General features: G+C 41.4%; 1 protein-coding gene across 1 annotated transcript in view; it reads left to right on the top strand.

The window, feature by feature from the left end:
• The window catches only part of LOC122935391 (titin homolog), an 848,771-nt gene that overhangs the window by 271,279 nt on the left and 560,887 nt on the right, over positions 1 to 16,605 (top strand). Inside the window, exons 13-14 of the mRNA XM_044291163.1 lie at positions 7,788 to 7,835; positions 14,006 to 14,032. Of these exons, the coding sequence (XP_044147098.1) occupies positions 7,788 to 7,835; positions 14,006 to 14,032 (75 nt within the window). The remainder of the gene's footprint in view (positions 1 to 7,787; positions 7,836 to 14,005; positions 14,033 to 16,605) is intronic.

Genomic DNA, 16,605 nt, shown 5'->3' with positions numbered 1-16,605 from the left:
ATCAGTCAGGTAAAACCATGCTTTATGGAAGTCATCTTTATCTGAATTCAGGAAATAGGGGAGGACAGCCAGGGGGGTGATGGGTGATAATTTGGAAGTAGACGATGACAGGGCCTAGTTTTTTTTACAGTACTGAAACATGCAGCGTGTTAAGGCACTAAGGGGAGCTTTCCCCTTTTTGGTGCGTGTGTGGACCCAGAAATGGTGACAGGCATTATCGCCTAGTAGGGCTTTTTCCAGTTCAATATGTAGGGACTTTTTATGGGGTTTAGCCAGTTCAATCCACCTTTCCAGCTGTATATGGTGGATATAAGACTGTAGGTCAGGGAGAGATAATCCACCATTATTCCTTTTCCGAATTAGTAGAGAGTAGGCTAAGCGTGGTTTTTTGTTGGACCAGAGAAAATTACTAAATAAGTAAGATACGCATGTCTGAAAGATATCTGTTTGACAGGGGGATTGGTAGGCATCTTAGGATATATAGGATCTGAGGTAGGACATAAGTAGACAGGAGGTTTTTCTTACCCAGCCACGAAAGGAAAGGGAGTTTAATTGAAGTTAGGAAGGTTTTAATTTTGCTTAATAAGGGGGCGTAATTAAGTCTGAATAAGTGAAGTGGATTTGCTGGTATCATAATACCCAGGTGCTTAATAGCCTCTTTAGGCCATTGGAAACAGGTGCGTGCTTTGATCTCTGAGACATGTTTTTCCGGGGTTGTTATGTTAAGTATTTCAGATTTGTCGTAGTTGACCTTGAAATTAGAGACTTCGCCAAAATCTGAAAATAATTTAATCACTTCCGGGATAGCGTCTTTTGGGTTTGTTATAAAGAGAAGCAAGTCATCCGTAAAGGCTGCCAGTGAGTGGGTTGTGCCGTTCACTTTAAGGCCCTTGATAGCCTCAGAATCTCTTAACTTGCATAGCAACATCTCAAGAGATAATATGAATAATGCTGGAGAGAGGGGGCAGCCCTGCCTTGTCCCATTAGAGATAGAGAAAGGAGGGGAGAGAGATCCATTAATGAGGACTCTAGCAGAGGGACGTGAGTAGAGTGAGAATATGGCTGAGATAAAAGAGGTCGGGAAGCCGAAGTGATGTAGCGCACTTTTCATAAAAACCCAGTTAACCCTATCAAATGCTTCTTCAGCATCAGTACCTAATAGTGTTAAGGGGATTCCATGTTTTTTTGCATAATATATGGCGTGTGAGACCCTGCTAACATTGTTTTTGCCTTCTCGGCCTTTAACAAAGCCTGCTTGTTCTTCACCAATTAACTTGGGTAGCAACTTTGCTATTCTATGACTGAGGAGCTTGGCCCACAATTTGACATCTACGTTAAGCAGGGAGATTGGTCTGTAGCTGCTACATTTAGTGGGGTCTTTTCCCTCCTTAGGGATGACAGTTATGTGGGCAATGAGTGATTGTGGTGGGAGGGGATGTCCTTTTAAGAGGAAATTACATAAGTCAACTAGTTGTGGGACTAGAGTGCTTTTAAATTTTTTATAATATACTATGGGTAGCCCATCAGGGCCTGGGCATTTTCCTGAGGGGATACTCGCCAACACTTCAAGCACTTCCTTTTCTGTAACTGGGGAAAGTAGCATGTCTTTGTCAACTTCTCCCAGGGTCGGGACTTTAACTGTTTCCAGAAAAGTGTTTATCTTGGTAGTAGTTTGGTGTGGATCATTGGGTGTCAGATTATAGAGAGAAGAGTAAAAACTGGCGAATTCTTCTGCTATTGCAGGGGTATTGGTGAATTGGTGGCCTTTATCTGATTTGATGTTGGAGATAAAAGCTTTCTCTCTTTGACCCTTAATCATCTGGGAGAGGAGTTTGGAGCCTCCATCTCCATGGATATAAAACTTGTATTTGGCTGATCTAAGGGCCTTAGCAGATTTATTATTTAATAGGTCCTTCAACTGACTCCTTAGCCTAAGAATATCATCATAGTTTGTATCAGAAGGGCTGCTTTTATTGATATTTTCCAAGGCAGAGATTTGGGCTAGAATGGAGTCAATCTCAGCTGATCTTTGCTTACGCACCCAGGATCTGAGAGAGATAAGCTCCCCTCTAATAAACGCCTTATGGGCCTCCCACATCATAGTCCTGCTCATAGATGGGGTATCGTTTAATTCAAAAAAGGTTTTGAGTTTCTCTTCTAATTTACCTCTATCCTTTTCATTTTCCAGAGACCGGGGCATGATCAGACACTGTGATCTGTCCAAAAGTGAAGGATTTAAGTCTCTCCAAAACATGATTGGAGATGAACAGGTAGTCAAGACGCTGATAGGATCTATGGACAGCTGAGAAAAAAGTATAGTCCCTGTCTCTAGGGTGAGCCAGCCTCCAGGCATCTGATATTTGGTGTGTGGAAAGAGCCTTCCGAAGTTTACGAAGTTGTGCAGCGGAAAATTTGTGGACACAGGAAGTGGAGTCCATGGGGTGGTCAAGTACTAAGTTTAAATCTCCTCCCAGGATCTGGATTCCTTCTCTAAAATCTTCCAGGGAGCCCAACATCTTAATTAGCCAAGGAATTTGATAGGTGTTAGGGGCATAAACATTAACTAAAGTCATTTATGACCAAAAAGCGTTCCTTTCAGGAACAAGTATCTGCTTTCAGGGTCTATGTAGTGCGCCTGAGTTTTAAAAGGGACATTGGAACCTATTCCGATGGATACGCCTCTAGAGGCCGAAGAGTGAGTACTATGAAACCATTTTGTATGGTGTCTGGAAGTGAGAGTAGGTACGTGGTTGTGTCTGAAATGTGTCTCTTGCAAGAACAGCAGGTCTGCCCCCTCTCTCCTGAGCATCTGGAAGACCTGACTTCTCTTTTGGGGAATATTAAGCCCGTTTACATTCAGAGTTATTATCTTCAAAGGATCTATATGAAATGAGTAGTTGCAGAGCCACGAAGGAGGATACATCCTTGTGAGATAAATGTTATAGGACACCGAACCCGTCTTGAGAAACTATTTACAGAACAGAAAAATACAGAGATGAGCATGATAATACTCAGGTAAAACATACCACAGAAGTAACCTCCTGCAAAGGGGGAAACACAGAGAGGTAAAGGAAAAGGAACCACCTGATGTAAAGAGGCGGAAGAAATAAAATTATAAAATGGGGAGAAAAAAGTATAGGGGTTAGAGTGAGGTAGGAGTACTGTGAGAGACACATAGCCTGTGTGAGCCCCTCAGCACTAGCTTTTATGACACTCTGGGAGGAGAGGGGGGGAGGGACCAAGAAAAATCATACACTTGTATACTTAGGGTTATCCCCTCCTCTCCTGCCAGTGTCATAGCTGTGGGTACCCACATATTCAATGGCTGTAACGTTCCATCTATTTCATGGGCATTTCAACCAAAACCTGTGTGATAAGGAGTAAATCAGGGGAGCATTCCTCGAATTAAATTAAAATAAAATAAAATTAGTAAAAACAAGCACCTAATGACATATACACTCCCTTAGCAGAGGGAGGAAATGAAAGGGCTCGGCACTCCACCATCGCCCTCTTACATATAACAAGGCAGACCTTTAGATTAGGAGATAAAGAGGATCTAATAGGGCCTGATAACACTCAGCTTCGGGCTGTTACATAATAAGGGAGGTGTCATCATTCCTCTAACTCAATCCGGTATAAATAGCCCGTAGTAAGTAGGAGGCATGAAAGGGTTAAGGAGGCGATGGTGGCAGTGAGAGTCACAAATGCCAACATAGATTATAGCAGCAAAAATACATAACAATGCGGATTAAAACATATAAATCCAGGGGTCCTGGCTAATAACCCATTATTGGCATTTAACCCCAAATAGAGAGAAGTGAATCAGAACAGAATGTGAAACCGTCCTCAGGTATCCTGAAGTTCTGTTTGGCGCTTCTTAGCCTGAGGGGATTTGAACGTCTTGGTGACTCGTCTTCCGATATAGGCAAGGGTGGCATCTTCATATCCCCATCTATAGGCATCCATGAGGGGATATCAATCTGCAAAGCGTCCCACATTTTGGAAAGTTCATCCGGATGATGGATAACCATTGCTTCCCATTGATAGTGGCACATAGACCAAACGGAAAGAGCCAGCGCAGGGGGTGCCTTCTCTCCCTTAGGAGATCTGCAAGTGGTTTTAATTGCCTCCGCTTGGCTAAGGTACTAGCTGCAAGGTCTTGAAAGAGCTGGATTTTGCAGCCCTCAAGTGTAATGTCCCTTTTATGTCTGGCGGCGGTTAAGATGGCGGCTGTGTCTACAAAGTTGAGCAAGCCGCAGATGATATAGCGTGGCGGGGCATCTGGCGCCGGTTTGGGCCTGAGGGCCCTGTGGGCTCTCTCTACGATTATTTTCTCTGCCCTTTCTTGGCCCAGTAATGTGGCGAAGATCTGACTGACCGTATCTGGAATGTCCTCTCTTTGCACGCTTTCCGGGACGCCTCTAATGCGGACGTTCTTTCTTCGGCTCCTGTTCTCCTGGTCTTCCAGGTGCAGGAAAGCTGAGTTCATCTGTTCACGGATCTCTGTAACTTTAGTTTGTAGCGCCCGGCTGTGCTTAGTTAAAGCTGCCTGAGAATCCTCTAAGGCTGCCACTCTGTATCCCGTTTGCTTAAACTCTGATTTAATAGCTGTTAGTTCCTTCAGAACTGGTTCAAAAGCCAGGGCTAGGGACTCCTTGAGAAAGGCTCTAGTAATTGGTATCGAGCCCAGTTCGCTGTGTGTCTCCGAGACAGTATAGGAACCCTCGTCATCAGAGTCCTCTGTATAGTTCATCGCGGCGGCAGCTTCCTGCGCCATCTTGGATCTAGCAGCCGGTGAGGACAGTTTCTTTTTTAGGTATTTGTCTAAATCCGATTGTCCTTTTGCATGCTTAGGAGTCATCTGGGTCTCCTTAGACTTGTCTTTGGTAGGTTTTCCCATGATTTAGCGAGGTGGGAACCCGTATAATAGCTGTGTTCAAGTGCTGCTGTGAGGAGCTCACGGGTCAAGCGGCCATTTCCTAACGCCGCTAGCTCCGCCTCCCCTACTTAACAATATATTCAATTAGGAAACTCTTTGTTACTAGAGGGGGTAACCCTTCAGGATCCACATCAGTTGCCTTATAGTGGACTACAAAGAATATTACTTGGCTTTGGAGGCTTTTATAAAAAGTAGACATTGCCTAAAAGGGATAACATGTTTAATGTGATTTCCCCACAACAAAATTGTGTTTCTCTCAAATCAAAATAGATTAAAAAAATTGTACTGGTTAATTTAATGCAGTTTTAGAATATGTCAAGTTAGAAACAGAAGGACTAGGATTTTTTGAAAAGTTAGCCAGTGATCTAATAAATCAGAAGAGGGCCCTGACCACAAGGTTGGGGAAAAGGGAAAAGAAGCATTAGAGTGTCTTGCATGGCTTACTACAGTGAGACGATGTTGGGACTATTTTTAATGGCTGCATGAGAACCTAAGACCTCTATTCACTCTTGCTTATGAAGAATATTTTTGAATAAATTTCAGTAAATAATATATCTTTAATTTTAGAAATTTGCCTATTGATCACAATTTTCAAAGTTCTGCACTACCTCTTTACCAAAGGTTAGGGATATTTGGATTTTGGGTGAAATTTATGGAAAAAATAAAAAGTTCACACTACAATGATATTATGTTATGAAATTAGGGCATTTAAGTAGGAGCATACAATGATGATTTCCTCGTCTCAAACAATTTATTGAAAAAAAAATCCTACCAAACAGTGGTGGGTATATCTCAACAAAAAATGTCAGTGTCTCAGTAACTTGTCATGTGGCCTTGAACATCAATTACAACTTGAGAACAACGTCTAATGTTGTTCATAAGTCAACTTTTTGTCTGCTGAGGCATGGCATCCCACTCTTCTTGAAGGGTGGCCCTCAGGTCATTGAGGTTCTGGGGCACAGAGTTACGAGCCTCTACATGGTGACACAGCTGATCCCACAGGTTTCTAATGGGATTAAGGTCTGCAGAAAGTGCAGGCCACTCCATTTGAGATACCCCAGTCTTCAGCTGCCATTCCCTAATCATGCAACCTCGATGAGCTGGCATATTGTCAGCCATGAAGATAAAATAGGCCTGTGGTGTTCATGCAGAGGCACAATGACTATATTAATGATTTTATTTAAGTAGTATGGGCTTGTCACTGTACCAATCACAAAGTGTAGGGCAGTTCTGTAGCCATCATTTCTGCTCAGTATGAATCAACTTTCATCAGTCAACAGCACTGAGGCCCACTGGTCCCTCTACCAGCATAGATGCATCCTGGCCCAGGCAAGACGATGACGCCTGTGCCTGGTGGTGTGGTCTGGTACCCTTGCAGGTCATCTAGCACACAGACCATGGTGCTTTAAACAATTTTGAATGGTCTGATATGACAATTGGGTGCCTCTTAACACCATTAAATATGCCTGGAGTTGTGTGGTAATCATCATCCGGTTCCACAGGGCATTGTTCACAAAAAAGTGTGGGATGTGGACAAAGATGTCCATTTCTATTCCTTTTTGTGACTCTTCTAGTCTCTATGTATCTCTATTGCAAACTACTGGTGACATTCTAAGCTCAGTGGCCACTTCCGTCAAAGAACATCCTGCTTGAAGCCTTGCAATGGCGAGGTACTGTTAATTAATTGTTAGGTGGTCGTCTTGGTCTCATGATGTCTAAATGTGATGAGCATGATGAGGAGGACTGTTTAAATGCCAATACTAATTGAACCAGGACATTTATTGGGCAATTCATGGATCAAAGATCTGTTGTGAATTTTGTCGTTTAGCTCCTTGTTAGAGAACAGCAAGTTGTGCAAAAAGTACTGAAACATTGAACAGTTGGACATATGCATTCAAATTTCTAAAGAAGTTCACATTAAAGGGGTTCTGCAGTTTGTTTGAACTGATCATCAGCATATGATCGGTGGGGGTCCGACACCCGGGCCCCCCGCCGATCAGCTGTTTGAGAAGGCGGCCTTCTCACTGTTTACTGCAGGCCCAGTGACATCCCAATTAGTATCAACTGGCCTGGGCCAGTTGATACTAATTCAAGTGAACAGAGCTTAGCCCATTCAAGTGAACAGAGCTTAGCCCCGCCCAGGCCAGTTGATACTAGTCGTGACATCACTGCACCTGCGGTAAACAGTAAGAAGGCCGCGCCGCTCCTTCTCAAACAGCTGATCGGCGGGGGTCCCGGCTGTCGGACCCCCGACGATCAGATGCTGATGATCTATCCAGATGATAGATCATTAGTTTAAACAAACTGCAGAACCCCTTTAAGTTCACCTATAAATGTTAAAGTGCATTTTTGGTCTATCCTGAAATTTCACCCACAAGCCAAATATACCTAACTTTTTGTGATAGTGTATGTAAGTCACTACTGATAGTCAGTGGCTGGCAGATATTATTTTAGTCAGTGTTTGCTAGCTGACTACATTGTAGCTCTGCTTTATGCTGCTGCTGTTATTGATTTTGCTGTTTTGCAAAGGAAAATCAGATATACGTTACAGATCAGCTTGTTTAAAGTGACTAGTCTGTATACATACTGTAGATCACACTCTCAGTAGGAAGGCAGTTATTAAGGACAGATTTTGATTGCAGTGATGGTATTGTGATTGTAATACATACACATAAACCAGCAATAAGAAAGGAATATCGTAAGGTGACTGCCACACAAATGAAAATCAATAAGTGGGGAGATCCTCAGATTAAGGTGTAATAGTAATGCTCTGCTGTATTCCCCAAAGTACATCAGAGGTGTCTTTGTTCATAAGATTTAACCCACAAGATCTTTTCTTCTGTTGCAGAACCAGAAGAACCCAAAGAGGAGCCATCTGTAGTAACACCTAAAAAAGGTAAGGAATAGCAGTTTAGAAAACTAACTTAGTGAGGAAGAGGACAAGATTTCCATTAAATCAATAAAGTGTATTTTTTCAATGTATCTGGATATACAAATTCTGCAGCAGAAATCCACATAACCCATAATCTACAGATGCAATGATTAATGATTATCACAATATACACTTCAAAGCAGTAACGTTTTACATGCAATAATGGAGAATTGCTGAAAATGTATGTTAAATAAAATGTGTCATCACATAATTACACTTTAAATCTTATTTTTTTTTTATTATAAACTCTTATTTTGTGAGGTTTTTTTTAATTTCATTTGGTAATCTGTATATCATAAGATCATGCAATGTTAAATTTTTTCACAGAAGCTACTGAAAAACACAAAGTAAGGCCTCTTTCACACGCGCGAAATTTCCGCGTGTGTGCAATTCGTTCTTTCACACAGGCGAGATTTCCACATGTGTGCAATGCATGAGGTGAACGCATTGCAGCCGCACTGAACCTGGACCCATTCATTTCTATGGGGCTGTGCACATGAGCAGTGATTTTCACGCATCACTTGTGCGTTGAGTGAAAATCACAGCATGCTTTATATTGTGCGTTTTTCACGCAACGCAGGCCCCATAGAAGCGAATGGGGCCGCGTGAAAATCTTAAGCATCCGCAAGCAGGTACTGATGCATATGATGCATCATATACCCCGCATCCCCTGACGAAGCCGCAACAGCGGCGAAACATGTCGGGAGGGGTGTAGTTATGTGATGTCGGTTTTAGGCAGTTTGTGAGGAAATAAGAGGAGTCTTTCACGCTGAGATACAGACTTTATATAAAAGCATATAGTGGCAGATTGTGACTGATTAGATACGGTGTGTGAAGCCGACCCCTAGTGTCAGATAGCTAGAATAGCAAGTCAGGAAATAGAAGTTTGGCAGCTGTATGGACAGAGAGATACGGCTACATTGACCTCTATGGCATAAATAGAGGCAACATTGTAAGCCAATCTGTATCCAATTGTTGTGCAGACATAAAAGTATCATAAGCAGGGGACTGGAAACAATCTGTGAGCCCCAGTACAATAGGAACTGAATACAGGAGGCCTCAAATAAAGGTTTTCTACTTGCACTCCAAATAAATAAAGCATATAGTCCCAGTGCTAAACCCATAAATAGATATCCAAGTGATTCTTATTCAAAAGGTGAGGCTCTCACACACCTACAGTCACCATACCATGTGATAATTGTCAATATACTGTATCTAGCAAGATATTGCCAGCAAAGGTTGCAAAACTAGGCAACTAGGCTTAGTTATTGCCTTTTCTCCTAACTCCTCACAACTGAGATTTTTAAAAGAACTTTTCTTTATATTTTCTCTAATTTTTGTCTATGTCTTGTGAGTAAATATTATAAACAATAAAGTAAAACTTTTTAACTGTTAAAAAGAGATCCCTAAAGGGATTATTTGGTCCCACAGACCAACATAGTATTATCAGGTACTGATGCGGTGCGATTTTCGCGCATGGTTGCTAGGAGATGATCGGGATGGGGACCCGATCATTATTATTTTCCCTTATAACATGGGTATAAGGGAAAATAATAGCATTCTTAATACAGAATGCTTAGTAAAATAGGGCTTGTTTGCGCAGCCCGGACTTTCTTCTGTCTTCTTATTTGCTGTCCAGGAGGAAAAGGACCTGTGGTGATGTCACTCTCGTCATCACATGGTCCATCACATGATCCATCACCATGGTGATGGATGATGTGATGGACCATGTGATGAGTGCAGTGACGTCACCACAGGTCCTTTTCCTCAAAAAAGAAGAAAGAAGAGAAGACGGGCTGTGCGAACAAGTGGATTAAGGTGAGTTAATTTGTTTTTTTTTTTAACGTCTCCATCACTATTTTACTATGAATTCTGTATTAAGAATGATATTATTTCCCTTATAACCATTTTATAAGGAAAATAATAAAATCTACAGAACACCTAAACCAAACCTGAACTTCTGTGAAGAAGTCTGGGTTCGGGTCTGGGTACCAAACATGGCAATTTTTCTCACGGGCTTGCAAAATGCATTAAAACGCTTTGCACTCGCGGGGAAAATCGCGCATGATCCTGCAACGCACCCGCAACGCCCGTGTGAACCCAGCCTAAAGTGATATCTTTTATTTCCTGCAGCTCACTTTTCTGTGTTGCCGGGTAGTCTAGGACATACCTAGATGACGCTCTGAAGACATTCTCAGACATTACTCCTTTTATTCCCATTCATTGAAAGTGTCTTACAGCATACAGCGCAGTAAACATGGGTGTGTCTTCACATATTTTTTAAATAAAATATAAATTTTTACATACATTTAGAATCAAATAAAATATAGCTGCAACTTTTAACAAATAAATATAATACTAACAAATATACCTGGTGTTGCCCAGGTTTACATCTATCTATATAAAATTATCTATAATCCTATCTTTATAAAACAATGTATTTATGTTTTTATTGTTTAAAGTCCCCCTTACAAATTAACACATTGTTGGCTGAACCTGCCAAAAATGTAATCAGTATGTCGAGCTCCTCATTCTCCCTCAATCAGGCAAAATTTATATTTTGATATGAAGCTTTTGTTCTCCCAGGATATAAGCCACCACCAGAAGTCTCTGGCAATTACTTTCCCCTCTTTCCCTATTAAATGCACCTACAAATATGGATAAGCTGTATGTGTGTGAGGGAGCTGGGAGAAAGTCAGGAGAGATAGCTGACCGTTCTGCCAACACCTATTGAATGTGTATGGCCACCCCAGCACTTTGCAAAGTTTTGTGGGAGTGCTCCTTTGCATACAGTCTGTTGGATCTTACATCTCCCCTGCATTTCAGTCTGCCTCTCATTTCCCTGCATGTGCAGTTTAAAAGGCAAACTGTTTGTTGCTCATAGCAACCAATAAGATTTCATTGTTGCCAATAGCAACCAATCACATTTTTCATATTACTACAGCTCTTCTCAATCTGCCTTTATATTTATGTTGTCAGAAAATAAGACCCTTTGTGATTCAGAGTGGTAATCTCCCTACATCTGCTGTCTAAGGCCTCTTGCACACGAACATATTTTATTTCCGTGTCCACTCCCTTTATTTTGCGGACCATATACGGAACCATTCATTTTGATGAGTTCACAAAAAAAAGGAAGGCACTCTGAGTGCATCCCGTTTCCGTATTTCCGTTCCGCAAAAAAATAGAACATTTCCTATTCTTGTCCGCATTACAGACAAGGATAGTACTGTTCTATTAGGGGCCAGCTGTTCTGTTCTGCAAAATATGGAATGCACACTGATGTCATCCGTATTTTTTGCAGATACGCTTTTTGCGGACTGCAAAATACATACAGTCGTGTGCAAGAGGCCTAAGAGACAAATAGTTTGTTGCCCATAGCAACAAATTAGGCACTGTGTATTTTTTTTTGTACTAATGTAACTGCAACTGCTGAGGTAGTGCTTCTCATTCAGTCTCTCATCTCCCGTGCATTACTTCTGATCTCCCTGCAGGAGCTGTCCAAAAGGCAAACTAGTTGCTGCCCATAGCAACCAATTACAGCATAGCTTTTGTTTTACTACAGTGCTTCTTTCAATACTGCAGACCTATGTTTACCAACCTGTGGCTCTCAGGCTGTTGTAAAACTAAAACTTTCATTATGTCCCAACAGCCTGAATCCAGGGACATAGCATAGGGCTACAGTATTGTAAGAAGTACTATAGTAAAAAATAAAGCTGTGCTGTAATTGGTTGCTATGGGCAGCATTTAGTTTATCTTTTACACAGCCCCTACAGGGAAGTGAGAGGTAATCTGAAATGCAGGGGAGATGAGAGACTGAATTAGAATGACTGACTAAGCAGTTGCTGTTACATTATTACATAAAAAACGTACATAAAAAGGCAGTTTAGACAACACATGTAGGTAGATTACTTCTCTGAATCACAAAGGATCTTAAAGCTGTGCTATGTTACTATGGGCAACAAGCAGTGTGTCTTCTAGACAGCACATATAGGGAGATGGGAGGTAATATGACATTTAGTGAAGATGAGAGGCAGAGTGAGAAGCAGTGCCCTAGCAGCTTTAGTTATAGCTGTATAATTTGTTTCTATGGGTAAGAGTTTGTCCTTTAGATAGCACATGTAGGGAGATGAAAGGTAATTTAAAAGGCAGGGAGATGAGAAGCAGAGTGAGAAGCAGTGCCCTAGCAGCTACAGTTATAGCTGTATCATTTGTTTCTATGGATAACAGTTTGTCTTTTAGACAGCACATGTAGGGAGATGAGAAAAATTTAAAAGGCAGGGAGATGAGAAGCAGAGTGAGAAGCAGTGCCCTAGCAGCTACAGTTATAGCTGTATCATTTGTTTCTATGGGTAACAGTTTGTCTTTTAGACAGCACAAGTAGGGAGATGAGAGGTAATTTAAAAGGCAGGGAGATGAGAAGCAGAGTGAGAAGCAGTGCCCTAGCAGCTACAGTTATAGCTGTATCATTTGTTTCTATGGATAACAGTTTGTCTTTTAGACAGCACATGTAGGGAGATGATAGGTAATTTAAAAGGCAGGGAGATGAGAAGCAGAGTGAGAAGCAGTGCCCTAGCAGCTACAGTTATAGCTGTATCATTTGTTTCTATGGGTAACAGTTTGTCTTTTAGACAGCACATGTAGGGAGATGATAGGTAATTTAAAAGGCAGGGAGATGAGAAGCAGAGTGAGAAGCAGTGCCCTAGCAGCTACAGTTATAGCTGTATCATTTGTTTCTATGGGTAACAGTTTGTCTTTTAGACAGCACATGTAGGGAGATGATAGGTAATTTAAAAGGCAGGGAGATGAGAAGCAGAGTGAGAAGCAGTGCCCTAGCAGCTACAGTTATAGCTGTATCATTTGTTTCTATGGGTAACAGTTTGTCTTTTAGACAGCACATGTAGGGAGATGAGAGGTAATTTAAAAGGCAGGGAGATGAGAAGCAGAGTGAGAAGCAGTGCCCTAGCAGCTACAGTTATAGCTGTATCATTTGTTTCTATGGGTAACAGTTTGTCTTTTAGACAGCACAAGTAGGGAGATGAGAGGTAATTTAAAAGGCAGGGAGATGAGAAGCAGAGTGAGAAGCAGTGCCCTAGCAGCTACAGTTATAGCTGTATCATTTGTTTCTATGGATAACAGTTTGTCTTTTAGACAGCACATGTAGGGAGATGATAGGTAATTTAAAAGGCAGGGAGATGAGAAGCAGAGTGAGAAGCAGTGCCCTAGCAGCTACAGTTATAGCTGTATCATTTGTTTCTATGGGTAACAGTTTGTCTTTTAGACAGCACATGTAGGGAGATGATAGGTAATTTAAAAGGCAGGGAGATGAGAAGCAGAGTGAGAAGCAGTGCCCTAGCAGCTACAGTTATAGCTGTATCATTTGTTTCTATGGGTAACAGTTTGTCTTTTAGACAGCACATGTAGGGAGATGATAGGTAATTTAAAAGGCAGGGAGATGAGAAGCAGAGTGAGAAGCAGTGCCCTAGCAGCTACAGTTATAGCTGTATCATTTGTTTCTATGGGTAACAGTTTGTCTTTTAGACAGCACATGTAGGGAGATGAGAGGTAATTTAAAAGGCAGGGAGATGAGAAGCAGAGTGAGAAGCAGTGCCCTAGCAGCTACAGTTATAGCTGTATCATTTGTTTCTATGGGTAACAGTTTGTCTTTTAGACAGCACATGTAGGGAGATGAGAGGTAATTTAAAAGGCAGGGAGATGAGAAGCAGAGTGAGAAGCAGTGCCCTAGCAGCTACAGTTATAGCTGTATCATTTGTTTCTATGGGTAACAGTTTGTCTTTTAGATAGCACATGTAGGGAGATGAGAGGTAATTTAAAAGGCAGGGAGATGAGAAGCAGAGTGAGAAGCAGTGCCCTAGCAGCTACAGTTATAGCTGTATCGTTTGTTTCTATGGGTAACAGTTTGCATTTTAGACAGCATATGTAGGAAGATGAGAGGCAGACTGAAATGCAGGGGACATGAGAGGAGGAGTGCCTCATCAGTTATAGTTAAATTAGTGTATACATTTTAATGTATACATTACTTTAATAGAAACTTCTAGGACACTGTTGGCTGGATTTGACAATATTATAATTGTCTGCCTGGTAATGATCTCGATGTAAAATATTTTTCTCTACAGCAAAGATTTTAAGAAGAAAGAAAACAAGTATGTCTACTAAGTACATATACTGTATATTCAGCTGCTAATCACAGCTGAATGCTTATGCCGAACTAACACAGCTATTCAGAGTCATCCTATCTGCCATCCATTTAAATCAGGGGAAAGCTAGGTCCCCTGGCAAATAATGCTGAGCTTGCTAGGCTGCTGTGATGCTACCTTTAAAGTGACATTGCATCCCATGGCTATATCTTACAGTTCTGCAGATGAAGTGCCACTGAGCAAATGCCTGCACAGTCTCCTGTGATTTAAATGTTATTCTATTTAAGATCGATAGACAATTTAGAAACAGACAGTATGGAAAATATCATTTGCAATGGTTTTGGTGTCAATTTTAAGTCTGTCTTTGCTTTGTGAGGTTATGCCAAATTTATGAAACGGTGCATAGTTATAAAATATTTGGTGCAATTGTAATGTGGTGTATGCATATGCCTGTAAGTCTCCCTTCACATTAGGGCTCATGCACACGAACGTATTTTGTTTCCGTGCCTGTTCTGTTTTTTTTTTGTTTTTTTTTGTGTGGACCATATGCAGAACCCAGGGGCCTACCTAATGGCTCATAGGCCCTGGTGCAAGAGTTCAGCTTGGGGCCCCCCCTTCCCTCAGTGCTTTGTGGCCAAGGGCAGGAAGCGCATAGCCTTCGTGCTGCCCGAGGCTAAAATTGAAACTGCACCCCTGCCCCCATGCCAAATTCTTGATTTAACCCCCTTCCCTTGAGCCAGAGGTGTAATCTGACCAGCATGGACCCCCTATAGCTACGCCCCTGGCAGAACCATTCATTTAGGTCCGCAAAAAAAAAAAAGTTACTCCGTGTGCATTCCGTTTCTGTATGTCTATATTTCCATTCCTCAAAAAAAATAGAACATGTCCTATTATTGTCCGCATTACGGAAAAGGATAGTACAGTTCTATGAAGGGCAAGATGTTCTGTTCTGAAAACTACGTAATGCACACGGCTGTAATCTGTAGTTTTTTGCGGACCGCAAAATGCATATGTTCGTGTGCATTAGCTCTAAGTCTGATGATCCAATTCAGGTCTTCTCAGATGTAAAGTAGAAAACGCCAGAGGAGAACTAAAGCTGGTTTTCTATGGGACTGTTCTAATTCATCTGGCGCATATGTTGGGATGCTGTTTGCCAAATAGCTTCAGACAAAAAACACTGCATGCTCAGTTTTATATTCAAAGCCATCAGTGGATAAATGCCGGATCTGTGCACCGAAGAGCAGTTCACATATATCAGTTGTGACCGCCTCCATGCCTGAAAGCTGACCGGATACAACTGATATATGTAAAGTGGGCCCAAGAGTATACCTGGGGTTGCCTGGTGTGAAAATACAACCTTTTAAAAAAGTTGCACATCATAAATAAGACTTAAAGATGCTCTAATCTGAAATCCTGACCTACTTTTTACTCCACTCCTAAAAGTGGCGAGTCTTAACAAATGTCATAAAATTTACCAAATGTCGTACACTAGTGATATTTTTATGCCACAAAACTGGCATAGCAGATTTGATAATTGTCCCTCCCAGTATATTTTCTTTCTCACTTGTAGAACATATTTTCATCTTTAGAGTTTATACCCTAAATCCCATCCTATGTGCACCAAATAATACCAGCTGTCAAGTTAAATGAGGTGCCTAAGTAAAAAAAAAAAAAACACAATAAAAAAATTCATACTTATACTCTGCTTCAGCACCGCCACATGGATCCTTCCTGTATTTAGCATGTGACTGCTGCAACCATATACCACTTAGGATTGGATTCAGTAGTCATGTGTGATATACAGCATGTTATGCCTGCAGCCGAGACAAGACATGGTGTCAGCAGTGGTGCGGAGGAATGAAGTGGCAGTGCTGCACTGGATCGATTTGAAATGGTGAACATAACTTCTTTATAGTCTTTCAAAACCTTCCCTGCTTCTAACTTTTTTATCTGAAATAAACCACGTAAAGGTGCAACAAGTTATACCCTATCCACAGGATGAGGTAAATGTATGATTGGTGGGGGTTTGACTGCATGGGTTCCTGACGATCAGTAGAATGGAGGCCCGTGCTGCATTCAACTCTGTGTGGATGCTGGAACATAAGCACTTAGCCATCGTTAGCCCCATAGAGTTGAAAAGTATGGCAGAAACACATGTGCTCAATTCAAATGGGGGAGCACTGGCCCCTGTTCTAGTGATTGGTGGGGGCCCAAGCAGTCAGACCCCTGCTGATCATGCACCTATCCCCTGTGGTTAGAAGATAAGCGGTTGTCATTGGACAACCTCTTTAAATAGTATAACATGTGGAAAAAGCAGTCTGTAGGGATCATTCTTTTTGTATAATGGATATTGGAAAATGATAATTATCATGTAGTATAAAAGAAGTTACGTTTTTGTTTCAGTTTATTAATAATTTCACATTTCCAATCATAGCAAGGAACCTCCCTGTGAATTGGATTACGGACAATATTTTCTCCAATTTTCATGATAATAAATAAAAAACTGACCATTTGTGATCCAGTTTGGCAAGAGCATTTTATAATTTGAGCTGCTGCTTATTTGGCTTTGTCTGGCATTG

The sequence above is a fragment of the Bufo gargarizans genome, chromosome 4 (assembly GCF_014858855.1).
Source record: "Bufo gargarizans isolate SCDJY-AF-19 chromosome 4, ASM1485885v1, whole genome shotgun sequence".
In the NCBI taxonomy this organism is placed as follows: Eukaryota; Metazoa; Chordata; class Amphibia; order Anura; family Bufonidae; genus Bufo; species Bufo gargarizans.
This window is presented reverse-complemented; position numbering and strand designations above follow the sequence as displayed.